This window comes from Gopherus flavomarginatus, chromosome 4 (assembly GCF_025201925.1).
Source record: "Gopherus flavomarginatus isolate rGopFla2 chromosome 4, rGopFla2.mat.asm, whole genome shotgun sequence".
Taxonomy (NCBI): Eukaryota; Metazoa; Chordata; order Testudines; family Testudinidae; genus Gopherus; species Gopherus flavomarginatus.
This window is the reverse complement of record NC_066620.1, coordinates 64,132,516-64,153,360: the sequence shown is the minus strand read 5'-3', so window position 1 is coordinate 64,153,360 and position 20,845 is coordinate 64,132,516. Positions and strand designations below refer to the sequence as shown.

At 41.0% G+C, this 20,845-nt stretch overlaps 1 protein-coding gene across 1 annotated transcript in view; it reads left to right on the top strand.

The window, feature by feature from the left end:
* Nucleotides 1-20,845, top strand: part of GLP1R (glucagon like peptide 1 receptor) — a 98,523-nt gene that overhangs the window by 53,463 nt on the left and 24,215 nt on the right. Inside the window, exons 4-6 of the mRNA XM_050951584.1 lie at nt 10,509-10,618; nt 16,779-16,885; nt 20,318-20,471. Of these exons, the coding sequence (XP_050807541.1) occupies nt 10,509-10,618; nt 16,779-16,885; nt 20,318-20,471 (371 nt within the window). The remainder of the gene's footprint in view (nt 1-10,508; nt 10,619-16,778; nt 16,886-20,317; nt 20,472-20,845) is intronic.

Genomic DNA, 20,845 nt, shown 5'->3' with positions numbered 1-20,845 from the left:
CAGCCTAACACCCTAAGCGCTGGCCATCCTTCCTGTGATTCATTTTCAGTGCTCGTGAACACAACTTGTTCATCTTCTCAGGAGCCCAGTAACACAATGCTTAGAGAGCTATTTCAGATAAAATAAAGCCTAACCTGAACTGATGCTCAAAACTTAATCTTCAAAGTTTGAGGACCCTGGGATAAAATTTTCTGTTTTTTTTATTTCCATAGCCTCTGCATCTTCTGGTCTCAGACAGGGCTGGGTTGGAAATGTTGAACAAGTTCTCTTGTGGCTTTCCTTAGTCCTGATGGAATGTTCTAGAGGACCTGTTCCCATGAAGTTTCCAGCCCACTTTTAGACCAACTCTGAAGTCCAGAGAAGCCATGGTAAAAGTTTTGGATCAGGTCTTTTGTGAACACAAAGGCTTCAGAGAAACTTCTGCCTGAGCCAAAGCTTTTGAGATTTGATCACTAGTAAACCTACAGAGTGACATTTTGCACTCAGTTACATAAAAGTAACCCTGCGGAAATCTGGTAACCATAAAATATGGCTGAAGATACTGTGACCTTTTTGTATGCACTGAAGTCAATGCATTTGAATGGGTGCAACTGCGGGGGAAACACTGTACCTTGACGTACCATCAGTTAGGAATATTACAGGAAAATAGCAGTGCCCTTTTAGAGAAAGCATCCACTTCCAGTTACTGTCACTGGCTATGCATCTCAGTATTGTTACTTTTTTAAAATTTAAGGCCAGTTGCCAATAATGCTGTATGGACCTGGAAAGCTTGGAGCAGCAAGTACAATTCATTTTACATTTATGTCCTTTGGGGTTCTGATATTTTATTGTTTAATGGCACTAAATCCTCTTAAATAGAAAATCTTCCAGAGATAGTGGTTCCAAACACGACTTATGTGCACAGTAACCACATCAATTGTTTTTTATGTATACTGGGGCACATAAAGGTTAGCTGTAGCCTGGTGGAGCATAGCCATGTCTGAGTATCATATGACAGCTAATGTGTTCCCTCTCTTCTTATTGTTTCAGGTAGCTCAGAAGTTAGTGGCTGTGGGTATGTGTCTGTTCATTTAAATTACATTATTTGAAACCTAAGCATTAAGTAGATTATAAGGAAACACCATGTCCAAGATCTTTGGTTACTACTGATACACACATTTAGTAGTTATAAATGGAGATGACACCAGCTCACAAAATTCAGATCTGGTGCCAAACTCCTCCGAAGTTTGTGGATGTTTGTATCCAGGATTTTGGTTCAGGATCCATCCCTAGCTATGCTGTCTGATTCAGGTGACCTCCTAATCTACTATGATCCTGGATAACTTTCATTTAATTCAGTGGGCTGCCCAGTAGCAGCAGGCTCTGCAGTGGCCTTGTAACCTGTCGAGACAGTGGTCCCCAAACTTCTTCTGTCACCCCACTCCACCCTTGCCAGTAATGGAATTTATCCACGCCCCTGCCCTCCCTCTGTGAGCTGTGGTCGGGAGCTGGGAGCCAGGGGCCAAGCCACAGCTATGCTCAGGGCCCAGGGCAGGGAGCAGAGCCATGGTCAGGGCTGGGAATCAGGCTAGGGTGGGGGTAGAGCACCCTGCCGCAACCCCCTGAATGTTCCTCTGCTCCCCACCTAGGGGGCGTGTGCCAGTTTGGAGACCTCTGAGTCAAGATGATAGCATAAAAATAGAACTCTCACACAGTGCCTGTTAGAACATTTTTATGCAGTAGAGACCAAACAGATTCCAAATTGTGGGATTGGAAGGAGCAGGATACTTTCCCCCAGAAGCTTCTTTGGTTTAGGCCTCCACAGCAGTAAGATCTCCTTTATTTTAAAAACACCCTCTAAAAGGAGTTTCATGTAAAATGTGGTATAAAGTAAAGGTGGGTAGAGAGTTCTCTACACTTTCTTTTCCTCTTACACCAAAATTAAGTTTGTAGTAGGCTTTCAAATATGTTAATCTGGCCTCTTTTGAGATCAAGTTATCTCCCTAGAAGAGATGTTAATTTGCATTTTTCAACCCTGTAAAGCAATTCAAATTTTAAGTTTCCTTCCCTGGACTAAAAGTTGTCTCAGTCTAATCAACAAATTCACTTTGCAAATAATATGAAAGCTCATTCACTGACAGGATGTTTACCTCTGACTTTATCAACTACATCTGTTTATAAGATAATAAACTCTAGAACATATGCCACTCTTGTTTCAAGAACAGAAATATGGGCTGTTGGAATAAACAGTCAGAAATTTCATTATGAGAGATACAATGGAGGGATGTATGTGTCACAGCTCATGGCAACAGAAATATGGGCTGTTGGAATAAACAGTCAGAAATTTCATTATGAGAGATACAATGGAGGGATGTATGTGTCACAGCTCATGGCAACTGCACCAACTGCTTGTATGTGTGGGATGGGGATGTGTTGAGATGTCAATACTTTCTTATATACTTGGTAGGACTGTGTTGTTATCCAGGACTTTTTTTTTGTCAGAGTGGCCTTTCCAGTTAAAGTAAATACAAATATATTATAGTTGTTATATTATATAGAAGTACAACTCCCCACCAGGGCCGGCTCCAGGCACCAGCATTCCAAGCAGGTGCTTGGGGCAGCAGTCTGCAAGGGGTGGCAGTCCATGCATTTTTGGCCCCAAGCTGCGTGCTGAATTGCCACAGTGGATGGCGGGGGCAGTCTGTGTGCCATTAGGGCAGCACACACATTTCTGCAGTGATGGCAATTTGGTGGCAGCTTCTATGTTCAGCTGTCCGCACCAGCGCAGCTTCTGTCTTCTGGCTGAAAACACAAACTGCTGCCGAATTGCCACCAGGGCCGGTGCAACCATTTAGGCGACCTAGGCGGTCGCCTAGGGCACTAGGTTTTGGAGGGGCGCCATTTTCTTCAGCAGCGACTGCAGCGGCCTGATCTTCGGTCGCCCCGGTCGCTGCCGGCATTTAGGTGGAGGGAGCTGGGGCAGGGGAGCATGGGGAGGGCTGCCTGCAGCAAGTGTGGAGGGGACGACACGCAGGGGAACTCCTCACCCCTGCTCCGCCTCCTCCCCGAGCACGCCGTGGCTGCTTCACTTCTCCTGCCTCCCAGGCTTGCAGCGCCTAAGCTGATTGGCAGAGAGTGGGGAGTGGGGAGCTGCCGCAAGGGGGGGCGCCTCAGGGCAGGGACATGGGAGGTGGGTAGGGCACAAGGTGGAAGTATCGCCTAGGGCGCGAAACATCCTTGCACTGGCCCTGATTGCTGCCGCCGCAGAAACGCACATGCCGCCCTAACAGCACACGGACTGCCCCCATCGTCCACTGCAGCAATTCAGTGTGCTGCTTCAGGCGACGAAAACAGTAGAGCCGACTCTGCTCCCCACCAAGATATTTTTTCATTAGAAGTCTTAGGTGAAGAAATATATAGCCTCTCATTACAGGAGACAATCAACTTTACATCTTTTAATAGAAACAAAGTATGCTCTTGCTAGGTATTGATGGAAGAGAATGTTAATCCAGTCATTAGTTAGTAACTAAGGCTCTGAATTAAGCATTAATTCTGTATAGCAAGTGCTTTGCTGAAAAAGGGACTAAGGCTATTATCTAAATATCCATTTTCCTTATCTGAAAGTTACCAGCTAGTTGGAAGATTCACTTTCCAAGCCCCAAAGACTAGATTTTTTTTTTTAATTATGTAAACTTAGTATTTATCAGCAGTGTTTCCCTACTGAATTCTAAGAGTTTCTCTTCCTCTGAGACAGACAGACACACACACACACATTCTAATTCTGATCTCTTTGGTGTAAATCAGAAGTAGGCCCTTTGAAATCAGGCAGAGTTATATGCATGTAAGAACAGAATCAGAGCCCCTGTGAATATAGATTGCCAGGATTGAATGAGTTTGGAATTCTTTGCTTTTTTTATTTATTGTGTTATTCCTCTTAATTTTTGGATCCCTTACATATTAGTATATAATATTTATTGAAAAATACAAAGATTTTTCTGAGACAAAATCTCACTTTTCATAGAAAGATGTACACAGATGTATATGTACAGGCAGTCTAGGACATCCTAGTAATAGTTTTATTTTTATATATTGTGACAGACCCAAACCAGTGGGGTACAGGAGTCTGGTAGAGGGCAAATATACTGGTCACTGGATGAGTAGTTTTCTGTTCCCTGAGTGACCGGAGCAGGGGCTGCACTAGAGTAATCGGGAACCTGCTAGAACCAATTAAGGCAGACAGGCTTATTAGAACACCTGCAGCCAATCAAGGCAGGCTAATCAGGGCACCTGGGTTTAAAAAAGCTCACTCCAGTCAGGGGGGAGGAGCCAGATGAGAGGAAGTGCATGTGAGGAGCTGGGAGCAAGAGGCACAAGGAGCTGAGTGAGATGCTGTGCTGCTGGAGGACTGAGGAGGACAAGCGTTATCAGACACCAGGAGGAAGGTCCTGTGGTGAGGATAAAGAAGGTGTTGGAGGAGGCCATGGGGAAATAGCCCAGGGAGTTGTAGCTGTCATGCAGCTGTTGCAAGTGGCACTATAGACAGCTGCAATCCACAAGGCCCTGGGCTGGAACCTGGAGTAGAGGGCGGGCCCGGGTCCTCCCCAAACCTCCCAACTCCTGATCAAACAGGAGGAGTTGATCCAGACTGTGGGGAAGATCACTGAGGTGAACAAATCTGCCAATAAGTGCAGGACCCACCAAGGCAGAGGAGGAACTTTGTCACAATATATATAAAAATCCATCCCCCTTTCCTTTCAAAACAGTTTCACAAACACAGTTTTAACTTAAAAAGTGCTAGACTGTGCAAAATGGTTGCAGTTTTCCTTTAATCTCGCACACAGACTCTCTTATTAATCTGCATTGGTACCGTTTCCCTCTAATATTTTGCTGTGAACTTCCCACTGAGAGTTTTCTGTGATAGACAAAATCCTCCATGCCCCCTTCACACCGAAGAGATCCTGTCACTTATTCTGGAATTATGGCAAATAAAGACTCATCCTCAAACACACTACAAATGGTGACTTTTAGAATTTGTGGTCATCACCTTAAATTTTGTTTGAAAAAGAAGAAAGTCCTTATGGGTGGCATGTTTATGAGAAAACCTAGTTTTACGGCTCCTTCCATGAAGATAATGACAGTAGTGCTGGCTTGTTGCCAGCCTCATTTTCCCTTTCTGGCGCTAATTTATTCTGCTTTCTGACAATCAGAATAACAAGAAGTGAGTTAGGGAAGAACAGGAGCAAGTGTTCAATCAGCAGAATTGGTCTTTCAGCAAAAACTGGCTTGCCTACACACAACCTGCTTGATGACTGTCACTAGAGCTTAGTGAAGTGGGGAAACAATCTCTGCCAAGTGAATACAAATGCAGAGACTCCTGTGAGATTGTCCTCACCCTCACTGTGGATGAGTGACAACAGGCGCTTCCAAGTTTATACACATGAGCAGTCAACTAGCTGTGGATTCTGATGTTTAAAGAGTGTATTTTAACCTGAACAGGAGAAGAGGAGCTCTCAAAGCCATAAAGAGACTTTTTACCTGCAGACAGTGAAGAACACGTGAGAGGAAAGGCAAAGAATGTGGGATACACTGATTATAGTATCTTGTAGGAGACTCCAAGCTTACGATGAGGCCATGGGATGGAAACCTTTAGTGAGATAGGTTTGAGTTTAGTAAAGTTGGGTTGGAAATTAAGTTTGTAATAGATGTTAGTATCGTCCATAATGGTAGTCAGCGAAGGTAGCAATACCTACTGTTAAAGCTGCTTGATGCTTCCTAAGATCCTATATTCAATTGTTCATAACTTTGTCAAACTTTAACTGTTCGAGTTGAAATTTTCCATACTGAGAGTGTGCATAAAACTGAATTATTTTTGGAAGTTTCAGCCAAAAATCTTCAGCTTCTTCCCAGACTGAGATTAAGGAAAATGGTGTTTTGCCCCTATTAAAAATAAAATCTGTACAAGCTTTTTAGTCGGAAGCTTTAGCATCTCCCTGCTTTGGAGGATAGAGTTGAAATTTGGAAAGAGGTATTTTGTCCTGATGTCAGATGTGCTTTTTGCTGATCCTGTGACAGACCATTAGACCTCTGCCTTCTTCAACATGCATGATGGATAGTATTCTGGGAGTTAAATCAGGGTTGTGCAGTGAAGGAAACTGTTGTCTTTAGGACCCTACCTTGACTGCTGCAGAAGTTGGAAGGTGACTAATGAATGAGGCAGGGGAGAACTGGTTTAGGTTTAGGCAGTTGAATGCTTCAGTGGAGAACTGGATTCTATCCCTGCCTCTGCCACAGAGTTCCTAGGTGATGCTGGCAAGTCACTTCAGCCAAAATGTTCACAGGTGCCCACTCATTTTCTGGGTAGCCCAATAGGATAAAGATAATGCAACCTCACTTCACTGGGGTATTGTGAAGGTTAATGCATTGATCTTTGTAAAGAACTAAGATACTAAATGAGAGCACCACAAAAAAGTCCATGAGAAAATTTACTAATTCTGTGTTCAGCGCAGAGGTTGTATGGGATGGTTAAGTAAGGCCTAGAGCCACACACTGAGTTGTAAGGATAAAAGAAATAGGGAATAGCGACCCATTTCGTGAGCACTCTTCATCTGGGGCACTGAATGAGGCAGAGAGGGCCTTGTGGAAAAATAGTGAATGATCATGTAATTAAAAATTGTATGATGAGATATACAGACAAGGGGGCTGAATTAAAACATTGCATTGGTGACTTTAATTCTGGCATTTCCTAATTTTGGAGTGCTTGACTTTCTACCTTTTAATGTAGTTTTTGAGTATAATAAATATTGTATGCACATATAAAATACAGGATCCACTGAGGAACCAAAACTGCATATAATATTCCCTAATATAAAGGGAATCTGATGCCACATTTATGGGGAACAGGGTTAGTACAGTTAGAAGCTTACACAGAACAAAGAATGTTTAAGCATGGAGCTCCATGAAACTGTGGAGGAGTCACTGCTGCCGTCCTATCCGCAGCAAACGCCTCTTGATTATGCAGCATGATTCCTTTTCTGCCTATCACCCACCCCTTTAGAGCAGAATTTTACAATACACAGACAGAATAAATAGAATACAAGATTCAAGGGAAAACAAATGCTTACTTGATATTTAAAGCCAGAAATACATGATAGGAAATTCCTGATCGATTATACGATCAGTTGCACCTGTGTTGACCAGTGGAAGATTGTTCCTCAGCATCTGTTCTGCCCAGTTTTAAATATCCCTGGTGCAGGAGCTAAGAATATAATTTAGGATACTGTGGTGATGAGCCCACTGTAAATATATAGCTGGTTAAATAGGTTTGCAGTAAAAGCGGGAGCCCCTCTTCCCCAACAAGTTGAGACTGCTCATGGGTTTCATGCTGCCAGCTGCAGTTTGGACTTAGTGCTTGTTTATTGCAAAGAAAACCAAGTATGAGAGTGAGGACATTTAAACAGTAACTTCCCCAGCAAAGAACTGACTGCATGAACACATCCAGCGAGCTGTGCGCTCAGGCCATATTGAATGATAAACTCAGCTAGGAATGAGCTGAGACGAGTTCTTTAAAAGAGGAGAAACTCCTCCATTAAAATGTATTGACTTCCCCATTGAACGTCAAGTCACTTGATCAGGGATCACATCAATCTGTGGCAGCAAATCATTCTGTTGTTACTCATTCACTACAGAGTCACTGCTGCCTTCGAGAGAAAACTGTTACCTTTTCCAGAACACTGGGAATTAATGAAACTGGTTAATTCTAGAATGTCACATTCTTTGTGGAAGTTTAAACATGAAAGGTCTACGCTGCAGTTCAGAAGTGTGATTCTAAGCCTGGGTAGACAGACTCACGTGAGCTCTGCTTGAGCTAGTATGCTAAAATTAGCAGTGAGTATGTTGTGGCATGAGTGGCCAATCAAGGTAGCCTCCTGAGGTTGGATCCAGGGGATTGCGTGGGCTTGGATGCAGCCAACTAGCCCATGTCATCACCAGTGCCACCACTACTATTTTGAGTGTATTCCCAGCTGCATTGTAGACATACCCTTGTTGATCTTAAATTCTATATAATTACAGTACAGAAAAATGGACCCTGAAGAAATAATAAGGTATTGCCATTTAGATCTAACGTTTTTAAAAGATAGTGTACTGAGCTTTGGGTCAAGGCTGATCATTACATGCTGGGTCTCATAGTCTCTGCATCCCACAGCGTGTGGTATTAAAAACAAGAGGGCCTCTTTGTAGGATACTTAGCCTCCTTTGGCCTGTGGATGCATCTTGGTCATCCCACATTTTAACTCCTCATCTTGTAAATGGTTTGGGTAGAAAGTTTTGCAATAAGCCAATGAAGTAGACACACTGCTGTTAAAGTATGAAGAGTTGTATGGTCCAGATTGGCATATTACTGCATTTTGTTTTGTAATATTTTAAAAATAAACTTGTAGCATCTTAAAGGTGAACTGCTAAGATGGCCTTTCATTTCAATCCAAGGTTACTAACACTTTCTGTGTAGATTCAAAGCCTTCCTTTATTTCAGCCATTATTCTGACTTCTGGAGTAGATTTAGTGGCTATAACATTAATGTCCTCTGCAGCAATTCACCTGCCTAATGTGTCATCCACTAAATCTTGACGAAAATTAACCCTTTCTGTTCACTACTGTTCACCTGACAAGCAGTCTCTGGTAATGCAGCAATATCCCCTACAGTTTTCACAGGTTATAAATAAAGGGAGTGGATGACGAAGCATTCAAACAAAGAGGTTAATGAATATGAAATATATTACATGCACAGGCTGCCTCTTTCTTTCATAGACATAGAGAGAGACTCGCACTTACTGAAGAAAATTCTCTACTAGCTTATAATTTAATATCTTATTATAACTATAATGCTAATAACCAAGTACTAAACTCCGATTACCAACAAGTAAACCAGTTACCAATTTCAATATCAGTTACAATACTAAATGCTGATTAGAATACCAATTACTAATGCAATTAACCAATTGCAGTGCAATCGCTATATTATATTATTTTGTATTATAAGTTAAAATAATTTTTAAACCCTAATTTTAAAATCAAATTTAAAAAGTGAAAATTGAAACATTTTGGTTTTATCAAAATGTTTTGATTAACCCCAAATGATTTGTTTTTGTTAATTTTGTTTTACAGAAAACGTTGACTTTATTTTCCAATTTGGAACTCTCTTTTTTTTTTAATGTCAGAATTTCCCACAGAACAGAAATTTGAAGTTTCAATCAGCTCTAGTTTGTAGTAAGCAGGAAACTGGTTGGCTTGGTATATTGACAACAGGATATAGGCTCAATCTAGATCAGATTGATAGTGAAAGCTGTAATCAAAAGGGTCTTTGACTTATGTAAAATGAATTAATGCTCTCAGGTCAGTTTCTAGTGGGTCCATGTCCATGTTGCACTGCTGTCTCAGCAAAGGGCAGGGGCTGAATTGGCCCTGGTGATCAAACTATGGTCCCTTCTCAACCAAGAGGTGGTCTAGATTGAGGCTGAGGCCTGTTAGCAAGCTGCAGTGTTTGGGAAGCAGTTTGCACTGCTGCTGTGCCTGTTTTGTGGATAAGCATTGAGTCTCCAGCATGTTTTCATACCATAATGAGAGAGTCTGTTCTAAATACATGGATAAGACTTTTACCAGCACAAAGTTCCTTTTATTGCAGTGTATCTGAAAGCGCTCCCCTCTTCCTACTTTTATTTTGATGGTTCAGTATATTTCTATTTTATCGTGTGCCTTTTAGTCTTATCTCATAACACTAGGCTTCTAACAGCCTCTGAAGGGCTCTTCATTTGTTGTTGTCTTTACTCTTTGCATGAGTAAAAAATGTGTGGGTAGCTTAGAGAGATTTGTGGCTCAATTTTTAGAACAGAGGTTTGGCCAAGCATCCACATTTTTGTGTGCGCATCTTAGTATACCCTTTTTGAGTGTTCCCTGTTATCACTGTTACTAATTTTGGGACTAATATAGGCAAAGAGAGGAGGGGATCTGTGGTTTTTGTGTTCTTCCATCTCCTGACCAAATCTGAGTATTTGCTTACATTGCTGGTAAGGCAACTTCGTACTGGCTCAGCTTACAGGGAGACCTTGGCAGGAACCTGCACATATGCATACATACTACAGATGGGCTTAAGTCACAAAGTTCAGGATCAAACTTTCCTAAAGTCCTGGGATGTTGGAATCTGGGCATTCAGTTTAGATCCATTTCTTCTCCTAACAAAATACATGCAGTTTCCTCACCAAAGAGGGGTTTGTTTTCAGCCTCAAACTCTGTGGGTTGTTGCTGCTGAACAGTTGGAGTGGTCTTTGGAGAACTCTTTGTAATGTTGTTCTTGGAAGCTGTACACAGTTGGCTGTGAGAATGAATGAATTGCAGTGTTTGTTACAGGAAAGGAGCAAGGTGAAGAACAGCTGTAATAAGGCGACAGATGAGGGGGAGAGGGTAGGCTAAGCTTCGCAGTTGTTCTATTGTTCTCCCCAGTAAGTCTGTGTTCTTTCCCTCCTTGTTGTTGGCAGTGCTCCATGGACAAGTTTACCGCTTCTGCACTCCTGAGGGCACTTGGCTGCTGAAGGAGAATTCCACCCTGCCATGGAAGAACATTTCTGAATGTGAGGCATCAGACGGGGTAAAGAGAAGAGATTTTTGCCTGTAAAAAAAAAAAATGGAAATAAGTCAACACTTATGTATTATTCCTACTGAAATCAGCTTTTTCAACCTGATCTCTCTAACTGGCCCCAGTGAGTCTAACAGTAAGAAATTTTAAGGCTCTCCATTTAATCTCGCTTAGTGTTTGGTGTAGATAAGAGCATTGGAAGAAGTAATGCAGATACACACAATGCTGATCCAGTAAACAGATGCTCAGTTCAGCCACACAATGGTACCAGGCGAGGAGCTGCAAAGCCTTAGGAGAGAACTGAGTTGCCTTTAGTTTTCTGCACAGGGATGAAATACAGTAGTGTTAACTCACTCTGGTGAAGACATTTAATGTTCATCTCTTTTGTTTTCTTCCCACAAGGGAACGCTGTCAGGGCAAAAATAATGTCCTTTCCTGTGTTGCTAATAACAGCTTGCATGATTAAAATTAACTGAACTGTTAAAAAATAATCCTTTCCGCCATTTATCTTGACAAACAGGAAGGAACTGGTTGAAAATCTGAAGTTGGAAGGCAGGGTGGGTAAAATGAAATGACAGAGTTTGATTCTAAGGGGAAAACAGGAGAATAAAGACAATGGACTTCAAGAAGGCAGACTTTAGCAAACTCAGAGAATTGGTTGGTAGGATCCAGTGGGAAGCAAGCCTGGGGAGGGGTGGTGAAAAAGAGTTCAGGAGAATTAGTAGTTTTTTAAAGAGACATTATTAAGGGCACAAAAAGCAAATGATACCAATGAATAGGAAAGTTAAGTAGTATGGTAAGAGGCCACCCTGGCTTAACCAGGAGACCTTCAGTGACTTGAAACTAAAAAAAAGAGTCATATAAAAAATGGAAACTAGGTCCAAGGATAAATATAAAAAAACACAAGCATGTGGGGACAAAATTAGACAGGCCAAAGCAAAAAATGAGATTAAACTAGCTAGGGATATAAAGAGTAAGAAGAAAGCATTTTACAAATACATGAGAAGCATGGGAAAGACCAAGGACAGGGTAGGCCCATTGTTTAATGAAGAAAGACAATAACAGAAAACACAGCAATTCCCAAAGTGTTTAATGCCTTTTTTGTTTGTTTTCACTAAAAAAGTTACCAACGATCGGATGATAAATATAGCAACATCAGTGTAAATGAGGTAGTATCTGAGGCTAAAATAGGAAATTACTTAGATAAGTTAGATGTCTTCAAGCTGGCAGGGCCTGATGAAGTACATCCTAGATTACTTAAGGAACTGGCTGAAGAGATCTCTGAGCCATTAGCCATTATCTTTGAGAACTTGTGGAGGATGAGAGAGACTAGAAAAGGGCAAATATAGTACTTATCTATGAAAAAGGAATAAGGACAACCCAGGGAATTATAAACTGGTCAGTTTAACTTTGGTACTCAGAATGGTAATGGAGCAAATCCTCAATCTGTAAGCACCTAGAAGAAAATAAAGTAATAAATAGCACTCAACATGGATTTCTCAAAAACAAATCATGTGAAATCAACCTAATATCCTTCTCTGACCAGGGAACAAGCCTTGTGGATAGGAGGGAAGCAGCAGATGTGATATATCTCAACTTTAGTAAGGCTTTGATATTGTCTCACATTACCTTCTTGTAAACAAACTAGAGAATCATAGCTTAGATGAACCACTATAAGGCTGGTGAACAACTAGCTGGAAAACTGTACTCAGAGCGTAGTTATCAATGAGCCACAACTGAGGCAGAAGAGCATATTGAGTGGGGTCCTGCAGGAATCTGTCTTGAATCTCCTTCTATTCAATATCTTCATAAATGATTTGGATAACAGCATAGATAGAGCGTACCCTTATAAAATTGGCAGATGGTACCAAGCTGGAAGGGGTTGCAAGCACTTTGGAGCACAGGATTAGAATTCAAAATGACCTTGGCAAACTGAAAAAAAGGTGAAATTCAATAAGGATAATAAAGCAAAGTGTTCCATTTGGGAAAGAATAATCAATTTTATGAATTCAAAATAGGAAATGATTGCCTAGAAAGGTGTACTGCACAAAAGGAGTTGGGAGTTATAGTGGATCACAAACTAAATACGAGTCAACAATGTAATACTGTTGCAAAATAAAACCACATCATTCTGGGATGTATTAGCAGGAGTGTTGTAAGCAAGACACAAGAAGTCCTGGTAATTCTTCCACCTCTACTCAGCACTGATAAGGCCTCCTGTGGAGTATTGTGTCAGTTCTGGATGCCACACTTCAGGAAAGATGTGGACAAATTGGAGAAAGCCCAGAAGAGAGCAACAAAAATGATTAAAGATCTAGAAAACATGACCTGCAAGGAAAGATTGAAAAAACTGGGTTTGTTTAGTCTGGAGCAGAGAAGACTGAGAGGGGACATAACAGTCTTCAAGCATGTAAAAGGTTGTTATAGAGAGGAAGGTGATACATTTTTCTCCTTAGCCACTGAGGACAGGACAAGAAGTAATGGACTTAAATTGAGATTTAGGATAGACATTACGAAAAAATTCTGTAAAGTTAGTTAACAAATTGCCTAGGGAGGTTGTGGAATCTCCATGGTTTTTTAAGAACAGATGAGACAACTGTCAGGGATGGTCTGATACTTATTCCTGCCTCCACGCAGGACTATTGAGATCCCTTCCACTTCTACATTTCTATGATTTATGCTCTTTGTCTACTTTAACTGAACTTGGGCAACAAAGTTAGACTGGTCAATTTCATTTCCTGGTTGTAATGCACTAGACCTTGGGAGAAGTTAAGAGCTCTCAGCATGCTCTAGGACTAGCCCTTTGCCTCTGACCTATTTATTGAGTGCACACTCCCTATCTCAAGGAGCTCCATGCTCTAGTATAGACACGGATAAACAGTCCAGACATAGAAGATCCCCAAAACTATCAGGGGTTCCTGTTCTCCCAGAACTCCCTGTTTTGCAATGCCACAACCCTTCATAGGGAGCAGGAAGATTGTAAATCGGAAAGGATTATGAAAGGGAAGAAGAGAAATTCAATTCATCTGAAGGAAAGTTTAGGAAATGTAAGTGGTCTCCTAAATTGCAGCCCCATCCCTTTTCCCACTCCTTCAAAGCTCTGTGGCATCGAGAGACAGCTTTAGCCTAACAGACTGCATGCCTGGTCATTTTTAATTCCACTTGCAGTTTAAGGCTTCTTCCTTAACTATGTATTGAGAGCTGCCAAGTAGACAAATGCCTTATGGCAGCACTTGGCCATTTGGTACATAGCTTGTTTCCATAAAATACAGTGCTTTGGGGGAGGGCAATTATGTTAAACCCTAAATACATTGTGTCACCTCCTGATATGGAAATAGCTTGCAATTTTTATTTCTATTTTCCACTTTAGCAGATGCAGAACTCCTAATTACCTGCTTTTCAAATATGTTTATGCATTTGTATTAAAGTAGATGGAATATATGGGCTAAAGGTGTTAACATAACCCAGTCACTGTCCAACATTAAACTGTGTTAAAGAAGGTTTGGGTTTGGTTTACAGAGACCTCAGTCTGCTTATTACCCCACAAACACATAATTAAAAATCATCTTAACCTCTTATTAAAGATAAAGAAAAGAAGGAAAAACAATTAAGGCATTTGAAATGTAAAGTATTAAGTAAGGCTTTTATTTTAACAACATCCCTTGTTCCCTTTCTCTGTAGCTGGAGAGTGTTTAGAAGGAAAACTCCTTTTGTTTGACAGACTCTTAATGATATCAGAGGTGGTAATAACTGTCCTTCTGGGGAAAAGAGAAGAAGTTAGTTGAGATGGGCTGGAGCTGCTGCTGCTGTTGGGAATCATTAAGAAAAGAATAGATACTAAAACAGAAAATATCATAGTGCCTCTGTATAAATCCATGGTTCTCCTGCATCTTGAATACTATGTGCAGATGTGGTCACCCCATCTCAAAAAAAATGTATAATGGAACTGGAAACGTTTCAGAAAAGGGCAACAAAAAGGATTAGGGATATGGAATGGCTTCCATATGAGGAAAGATTAAAAAGACTGGGACTTTTCAGCTTGGAAAGGAGATGGCTAAGGGTGGATATGACAGAGATCTATAAAATCATGACTAGTGTGAAGAAAGTAAATAAGGAATTTTTCACACCTTCTCATAACACAAGAACTAGGGGTCACCAAATGAAATTAATAGGCAGCAGGTTTAAAACAAACAGAAGGAAGTATTTCTTCACACAACACGCAGCCTGTGGAACTTCTTGCCAGAGAATGTTGTGAAAGACAAGACTGTAACAGGGTTCAAAAAAGAACTAGATAAATTCATGGAGGATAGGTCCATCTATGGCTTTTAGCCATGATGGGCAGGGATGGTGTCCCCAGCCTCACTTTTGCCAGAAGCTGGGAATGGGCAACGGGATGGATCACTTCATGATTACCTATTCTGTTCATTCCCTCTGAAGCACCTGGCATTGGTCAATACTGGGCTAGATGGACCTTTGGTCTGACCCAATATGGCCTTTCTTATGGTCTATGTTAAAGTTTGATCCGGTTTCATATCAGATGGTGTTTGGGACTCAGCTATAGTTGGTAAGGGTGGCAGTGTCATCTGAGTCCTTCTCTCGAACCCAGTCTGGTCAAAATATCTCTCAGGATCAGGATGATGAAGGCATGGGGTCCCACGTGGTGGTGGTGGGGTGATGGTGAAGTTCACTCCAGTAACCCATTTTTCTCCCCAAAGTCTCTTAAGGACCCACCGGTGGAATAGCCTATCCCCTCATTATTTTGTTCATGAATTAGGCTTAGTTTTTGAAACATGAGTTTTGGTTCACTGATTTTTGGTTCCATGCTTTTCTTGTTTACAAGGGATGATCTTAACACAATCCTTGAGTTATATTGGTATGCCTTTTTGTTTGGACTAATTCAGTCTTTGTCTCCCTTTCATCCCTTTTCCCATCAGTACATGTTGTTATAGATTATTGTGATATCTTATGAACTTTTATGTACTTTTTACAGTTGAGCTCACAATTAAGGTAAATTTTAGGCCCAATTATCACAACATGTATCCAACCACCAAGGGCTTAGTTTGGGTAAAAATCACTGTCATGTTGTAGGCATCCCCCAAACACAAACCTACTAGGAATGTCGAAGGGAGGCTCTGCACAAAGATCACAAGCTGATAGCTTTTTGCCATTACCCTAAGGTTTGTTTTAACGTAACATCCTCCAAGATGAGAGAGGAGGCATCATGTCCTTTAAATATTAAACATCAGTTTGGGCTGCATTGATTTTTTTTTTAAACTGTTGAGTTTCAGAAGTTGTGCCAGGCTGTGACCCTGACAAAGTCTCTCCTCCTGGACTAAGCAGTCTTCAAATCCTTCATTTAAAAACACTCTTATTCCACAAAACCTGTCAGTGATGGCCTCTGCACTCAGTCTGAACCCTTACATGCTGTGCCGTGTGCCTCTGAATGGTTTTATCTATTTCTGAAGCAGGAAGAGTATTGTCTTTTGTACAGCACAGTGCACATTGCTCTGTATTTGTAGTGTCATCAACCCAAAGTGGAGAAATAAAATGAATGAGTCTTGGAAATAGGTTTGTGATTAGAGATGATCCAGAATCAGAATACAGGATCTAAATCCTGCCCCACAACCCAAACATCATGATTCAGGCCTATCTCTTGCTTTTGCATGTTCTACAAAAATCTTTTCTCCCCAAGACATGGACCAAAATTTTCAAACTTGGATATGAAAGAAGCCACTAAATATGGCATTAAGGAACATAGCTTTAGGCATCCCTGCTTGAAAATGCTGGTTTCAGAATTTATATCTGCTATTGCAGAATTGATGTGTCTATCTGTATGATGGTATAGATAGGAAGGACAGTGTCCTTTGGATTTGGAATTCACTCCCTTCCCCACTCCCTTCAGCCTTGTTCTGTAATAGCCCCGTTATATTGACTTTCTGGGCTTGCTGCAAAGCTCGTGTATTTAATGGAAGTTGAGGTGGGATTTTTGTTTGTTTGGGGAATGGGAAAGGTGGAAGATTCTGATTTGTAATGTGTGCCTCTGAGTACCTAATAAAGGGATGGAAAAATAGTACGTGTCATCAAAGTAGGGTTGGTGGGAAGGTAATGGGGAGGTGGGAGAAGAGAAGCAGGTCCAACGAGTGCTGTCTTTTCTTTCCTTTTATGCTGTCAGGACGCACCAGAGGAACAACTCCTATACGTGTCAGTCATCTACACCATTGGATATGCTCTTTCATTCTCTGCCCTGGTAATAGCAACTGCCATCCTTCTTGGATTCAGGTAATCCTGATGTAATTCAAAACAGAGTGGAAGCAGCCACGCTGTTCTTCCAGTCTAAACAGCATCAGACTTAGAAAAATTCAGCTTCTCCCTTCTACCATCTCCCTGTTCTACTCCTTTCATCCTCTCACCCTTCCCTGCTCCCCTCTTGCACCTTATCTCTTCCAAACATATTTAGCTTCTAAACTACTAGGAGAGCTGGTTGAAATATTTTCGACAAAATGAAAATTTGTCAAAATATGCTGTTTCTCTGAAGCTGAAATGCTTTGCGGAGGTGTATTGGTTTTGACAAAATTTTCATTGGAAGGGATGAGAGGACAGACTGATTCTATCATACACTAGGGTGGTGAGGAGATTGGCATCGGAGGTGGGGGAAACCCATGTTCAAGTCCCTGCTCTGCCTGTTTCAGAGCAGAGTTTTTCATCCCAGATCAAAATGAGATCAGAATCAGGGACTCGAACCTGCCAGACCAGCCTCCCCACATGAACACCTCAAGGTTTGATCTGAAAACAGACACTTTAATGCAATTCCATTTTTGCCAAAATATTTGGAAATTTTTGTTCCACTGTGGAACAATTCCCCTCAACCTCAAATCTGCTAACAGTACCATGAAACAGAATTGCCATCCTCCGGTCAGCTCTATGTATTAGTTTCTTCTAGGTATGACTCCATCAAATTCTGTGGAAGAGCATAGAAATTAACAGAGTTTGGTGACTGAGAAGCCATTGAAAGGACGCTGGAACATATGTTATATTGCTTAGGTTTGGTCAAAAAAGTGCTGGCAGCCTGACCTAGATCATACATCTTTCCATAAATGCACCATGCATGTCTGCTGCAATTTCATTGATTCTAGCCTGGTTTGTCTGAATTTTGGGGATACTGAGCACAGCAGGTGCAAATATGGGGGCATTCAGAATGACATGTAGAAAGGGCAGGAAATGCAGATATTTGATCCTGGTCTATTGTATTTTATCTTTTTTTCAGCTGAGAAACATGGGACTAGTGGCTGCTCTTCGCGTTTCAAAGAGAGCTTAAAATGACCACAGCTGAGCTGAAATTTGTGAGAAACCCAGAAAGACAGGTTCTGCCTCTGTCAATGCCATGGGAGGATTATGATGATTCACATGTTTAGGCATTAGTACAGTTTAGGGATTCAGAGTCACTGCTCTCTGGTTACCACTAAATCACCCCTGTCAGAGATGACTTCTCCCCCAAATTCATAAAAATACTCCTGAAGAGCAATTTATTTTGCTGTTGAAATGTTGCAGATTGAGCCAACATGGCAGGTGTTTTCAAAATCTTTCTGGAGGAAGATGTCCAAAACTCCCAACCACAGTTCAAATCTTTCCATCGAAGCACTGTGTTCTGCTGTCAATCCAAGAACAAATAACTTCAGTTTCAAAAAACAGTTAATGTGCTAAGTGACAAATGTACTTGCCTTTTGCAACATGTATAAAACTTGAGTACTGTAACATAAGAAAATGAAAAACTGAACAGCAACAATGTTAGAGGCTTCACAAAAACAATAAAAAGGAGCCATTTTAAAGTCTTTAAATTTCAAAAAATGTTTATTCAACTTATTCATAATTATCAGGACGAATTCTAGTTGTCAGAAGGACTTTTTCCTTGGAATTAACATCCGCATGTTGTTGGACTCTGACTGCAGCCTCAGCTTCTAACTATCCACAGCAATCTTGCGTGTTTACAGAGCTGGGAGCAGAAACATGGTTCCAAACCACAGATTTTTTCACCCTTGAACTAAAGGAAGATCTCTGTTCGCTATAGAATATCCTTTGTATTAATTCTAAGGTGCAACCAGCCAACAGAGGGCAACATGCTCACAAACAAGTAGTGTACAGTTCTGCTCCCACTGAAGTCAATGGTAGAAACCTTCTATGCTTAGCAATGGAAACAGGATAGTCCCCATACCTTCCATTGAAATCAATGGGAGCAGTATTGGGCACCTAAACTACCCACAATGCAAATAATCAGTAACTGTATTTACTTACAAATTATTTTCTTCATGCACATCTGTGTGTGTGTGTGTGTGTGTGTGTGTGTGTGTGTGTGTGTATATATATATATATATATATATATATATATATATATATATATATATATATAATGTGTGTGTGTGTGTAGTTGGTGTATGACTTTTCAAACAGATTTAAGAATATGGAAAGTTTGAAGGGGTAGCAACAAGCTAGTTTTGAGCTAGAGGGCGACCAAAGTTAAACATGGTTAAATTGTTAAATGACCTGTAACTTAAAAGTGGCTTAATGAATCTTTTTCAAACTTTGCAGAAATATTCTTCTTTGACTTCAGAAGAAATCTAGAAAATTTAAGGCCAAATCTGTTTTTCAAGCCAACATTGCAGAGCTGAAAAATTAGGACTTTAAAATATAGGCGTAACAACTGTTCCTCTATAATATGCTCAGTATATTTTTCAGAAATAAAAAATAATCACTTCCAGCAGAGCGTAGCTTAATATGAATTTTCTAAGTGGCACTGCCTACTTTCTTGATCATAGTTGTGAGAATGTGTCTTTTTTTAAATGGAAAAACAAATTAATAGAGTTCCCCATCTCTTCCCTCTGTGACATGTGTGCTTCTGCTTACACAGAGTTTGTCACAAGCTGAGGGAGGAAATATTAGTGGGAAAACTTTGGTAAAATATTGACAGCACTTCATTGCTGAGTTTCAATCACACAGCTCCCGTTTCCTTTGCCCACCCAAAACACATTTTGACAGGTAGCAATTTTGTTGTCTGTGCAGCTGGCTATTGAAATTCACGAAGATGATCTTCCATCATTGTTTTTTATCATCACCACAAAGGTGAACATCGTGTTTCTTTTAGACTCATGGAAGGTGTTTGTGATCTTCTCAGGATGCTGTTGATGAATGTAGTCTTCTCTTGTTGTCTGTGATAATTAATATGTATGATGATTTCCCTTCACGGGGACAGATACTTTAATATAGTCTGCTGCTGTGCTGCGCACCAGCACATGAAGCCTTCCAAAGTATTCCTGTTGCATTCTTGTTTTCTTTGCTGAAGGATCACTTAAATCGTTTAGACGCAGCATTATGTAAAAAGCCCAGTCCTTTAGTTTCCTCAGCTGTGATCACTGTAATTAAGGTTGTAAATTGTGTTTCATTATAACTCCCTGTTTTTCACACACTCCAATTGTTCTGAAATATTCACCTTTTGGGCAGAAATTTTCCAGGTCAGGCTTCTGCCTAAAGGTGAATATTTCTTGCAGACAGTTTCAGATCCCCGCAGCCATTCGCAAGTAATGAGTTTCCAGTGACTCATCTGCATCGGTAGCCACTGATTTTTTTAACAGAATCTATCAATTCCACTCTCACTGATACCCTTGGTATCATTGCAGCCTACACACACTCACTGACTCAGGCTTTGCTTTCTTGTTACAGGCATTTGCACTGCACTAGGAATTACATTCACCTGAATCTCTTCACTTCTTTTATTCTACGTGCTGTATCTGTCTTCATTAAGGATTCTGTGGTGAAGTGGATGTACAAAACAGCTACGCCTGAACACCAGTGGGAAGGACTCATCTCCTACCAGGTAGGGGCAGGAGTCATGTTGCTTCTGAGGTCAGTGGTTCATCATCTGCATGAAACTTTCACTTTGTACTGAGGTTTGTCCAAAATATTTTCTTCACTTCCACAGGGTTTTCCTTTGACTCCCTTGACAGACTTCATACAGTTCTAGTCAAGCAATGCCAGTATTGTTACCTGTGAATAATTGCTACCCCATTGTGTTTCTTATCCTATTGAAGGTTTGTCCCCATGGGGCAGAGAAAACATCAAGAGCAGTTCCCCACCCCCGTGTATTGGTAAATGCCCCATACCTCTCCTCCCCCACCCACTCCACACTCACCATTTCCAGTGATGACAACAGAATATTCTGACAGAGGTTCCATTGCAACAGGAGACATT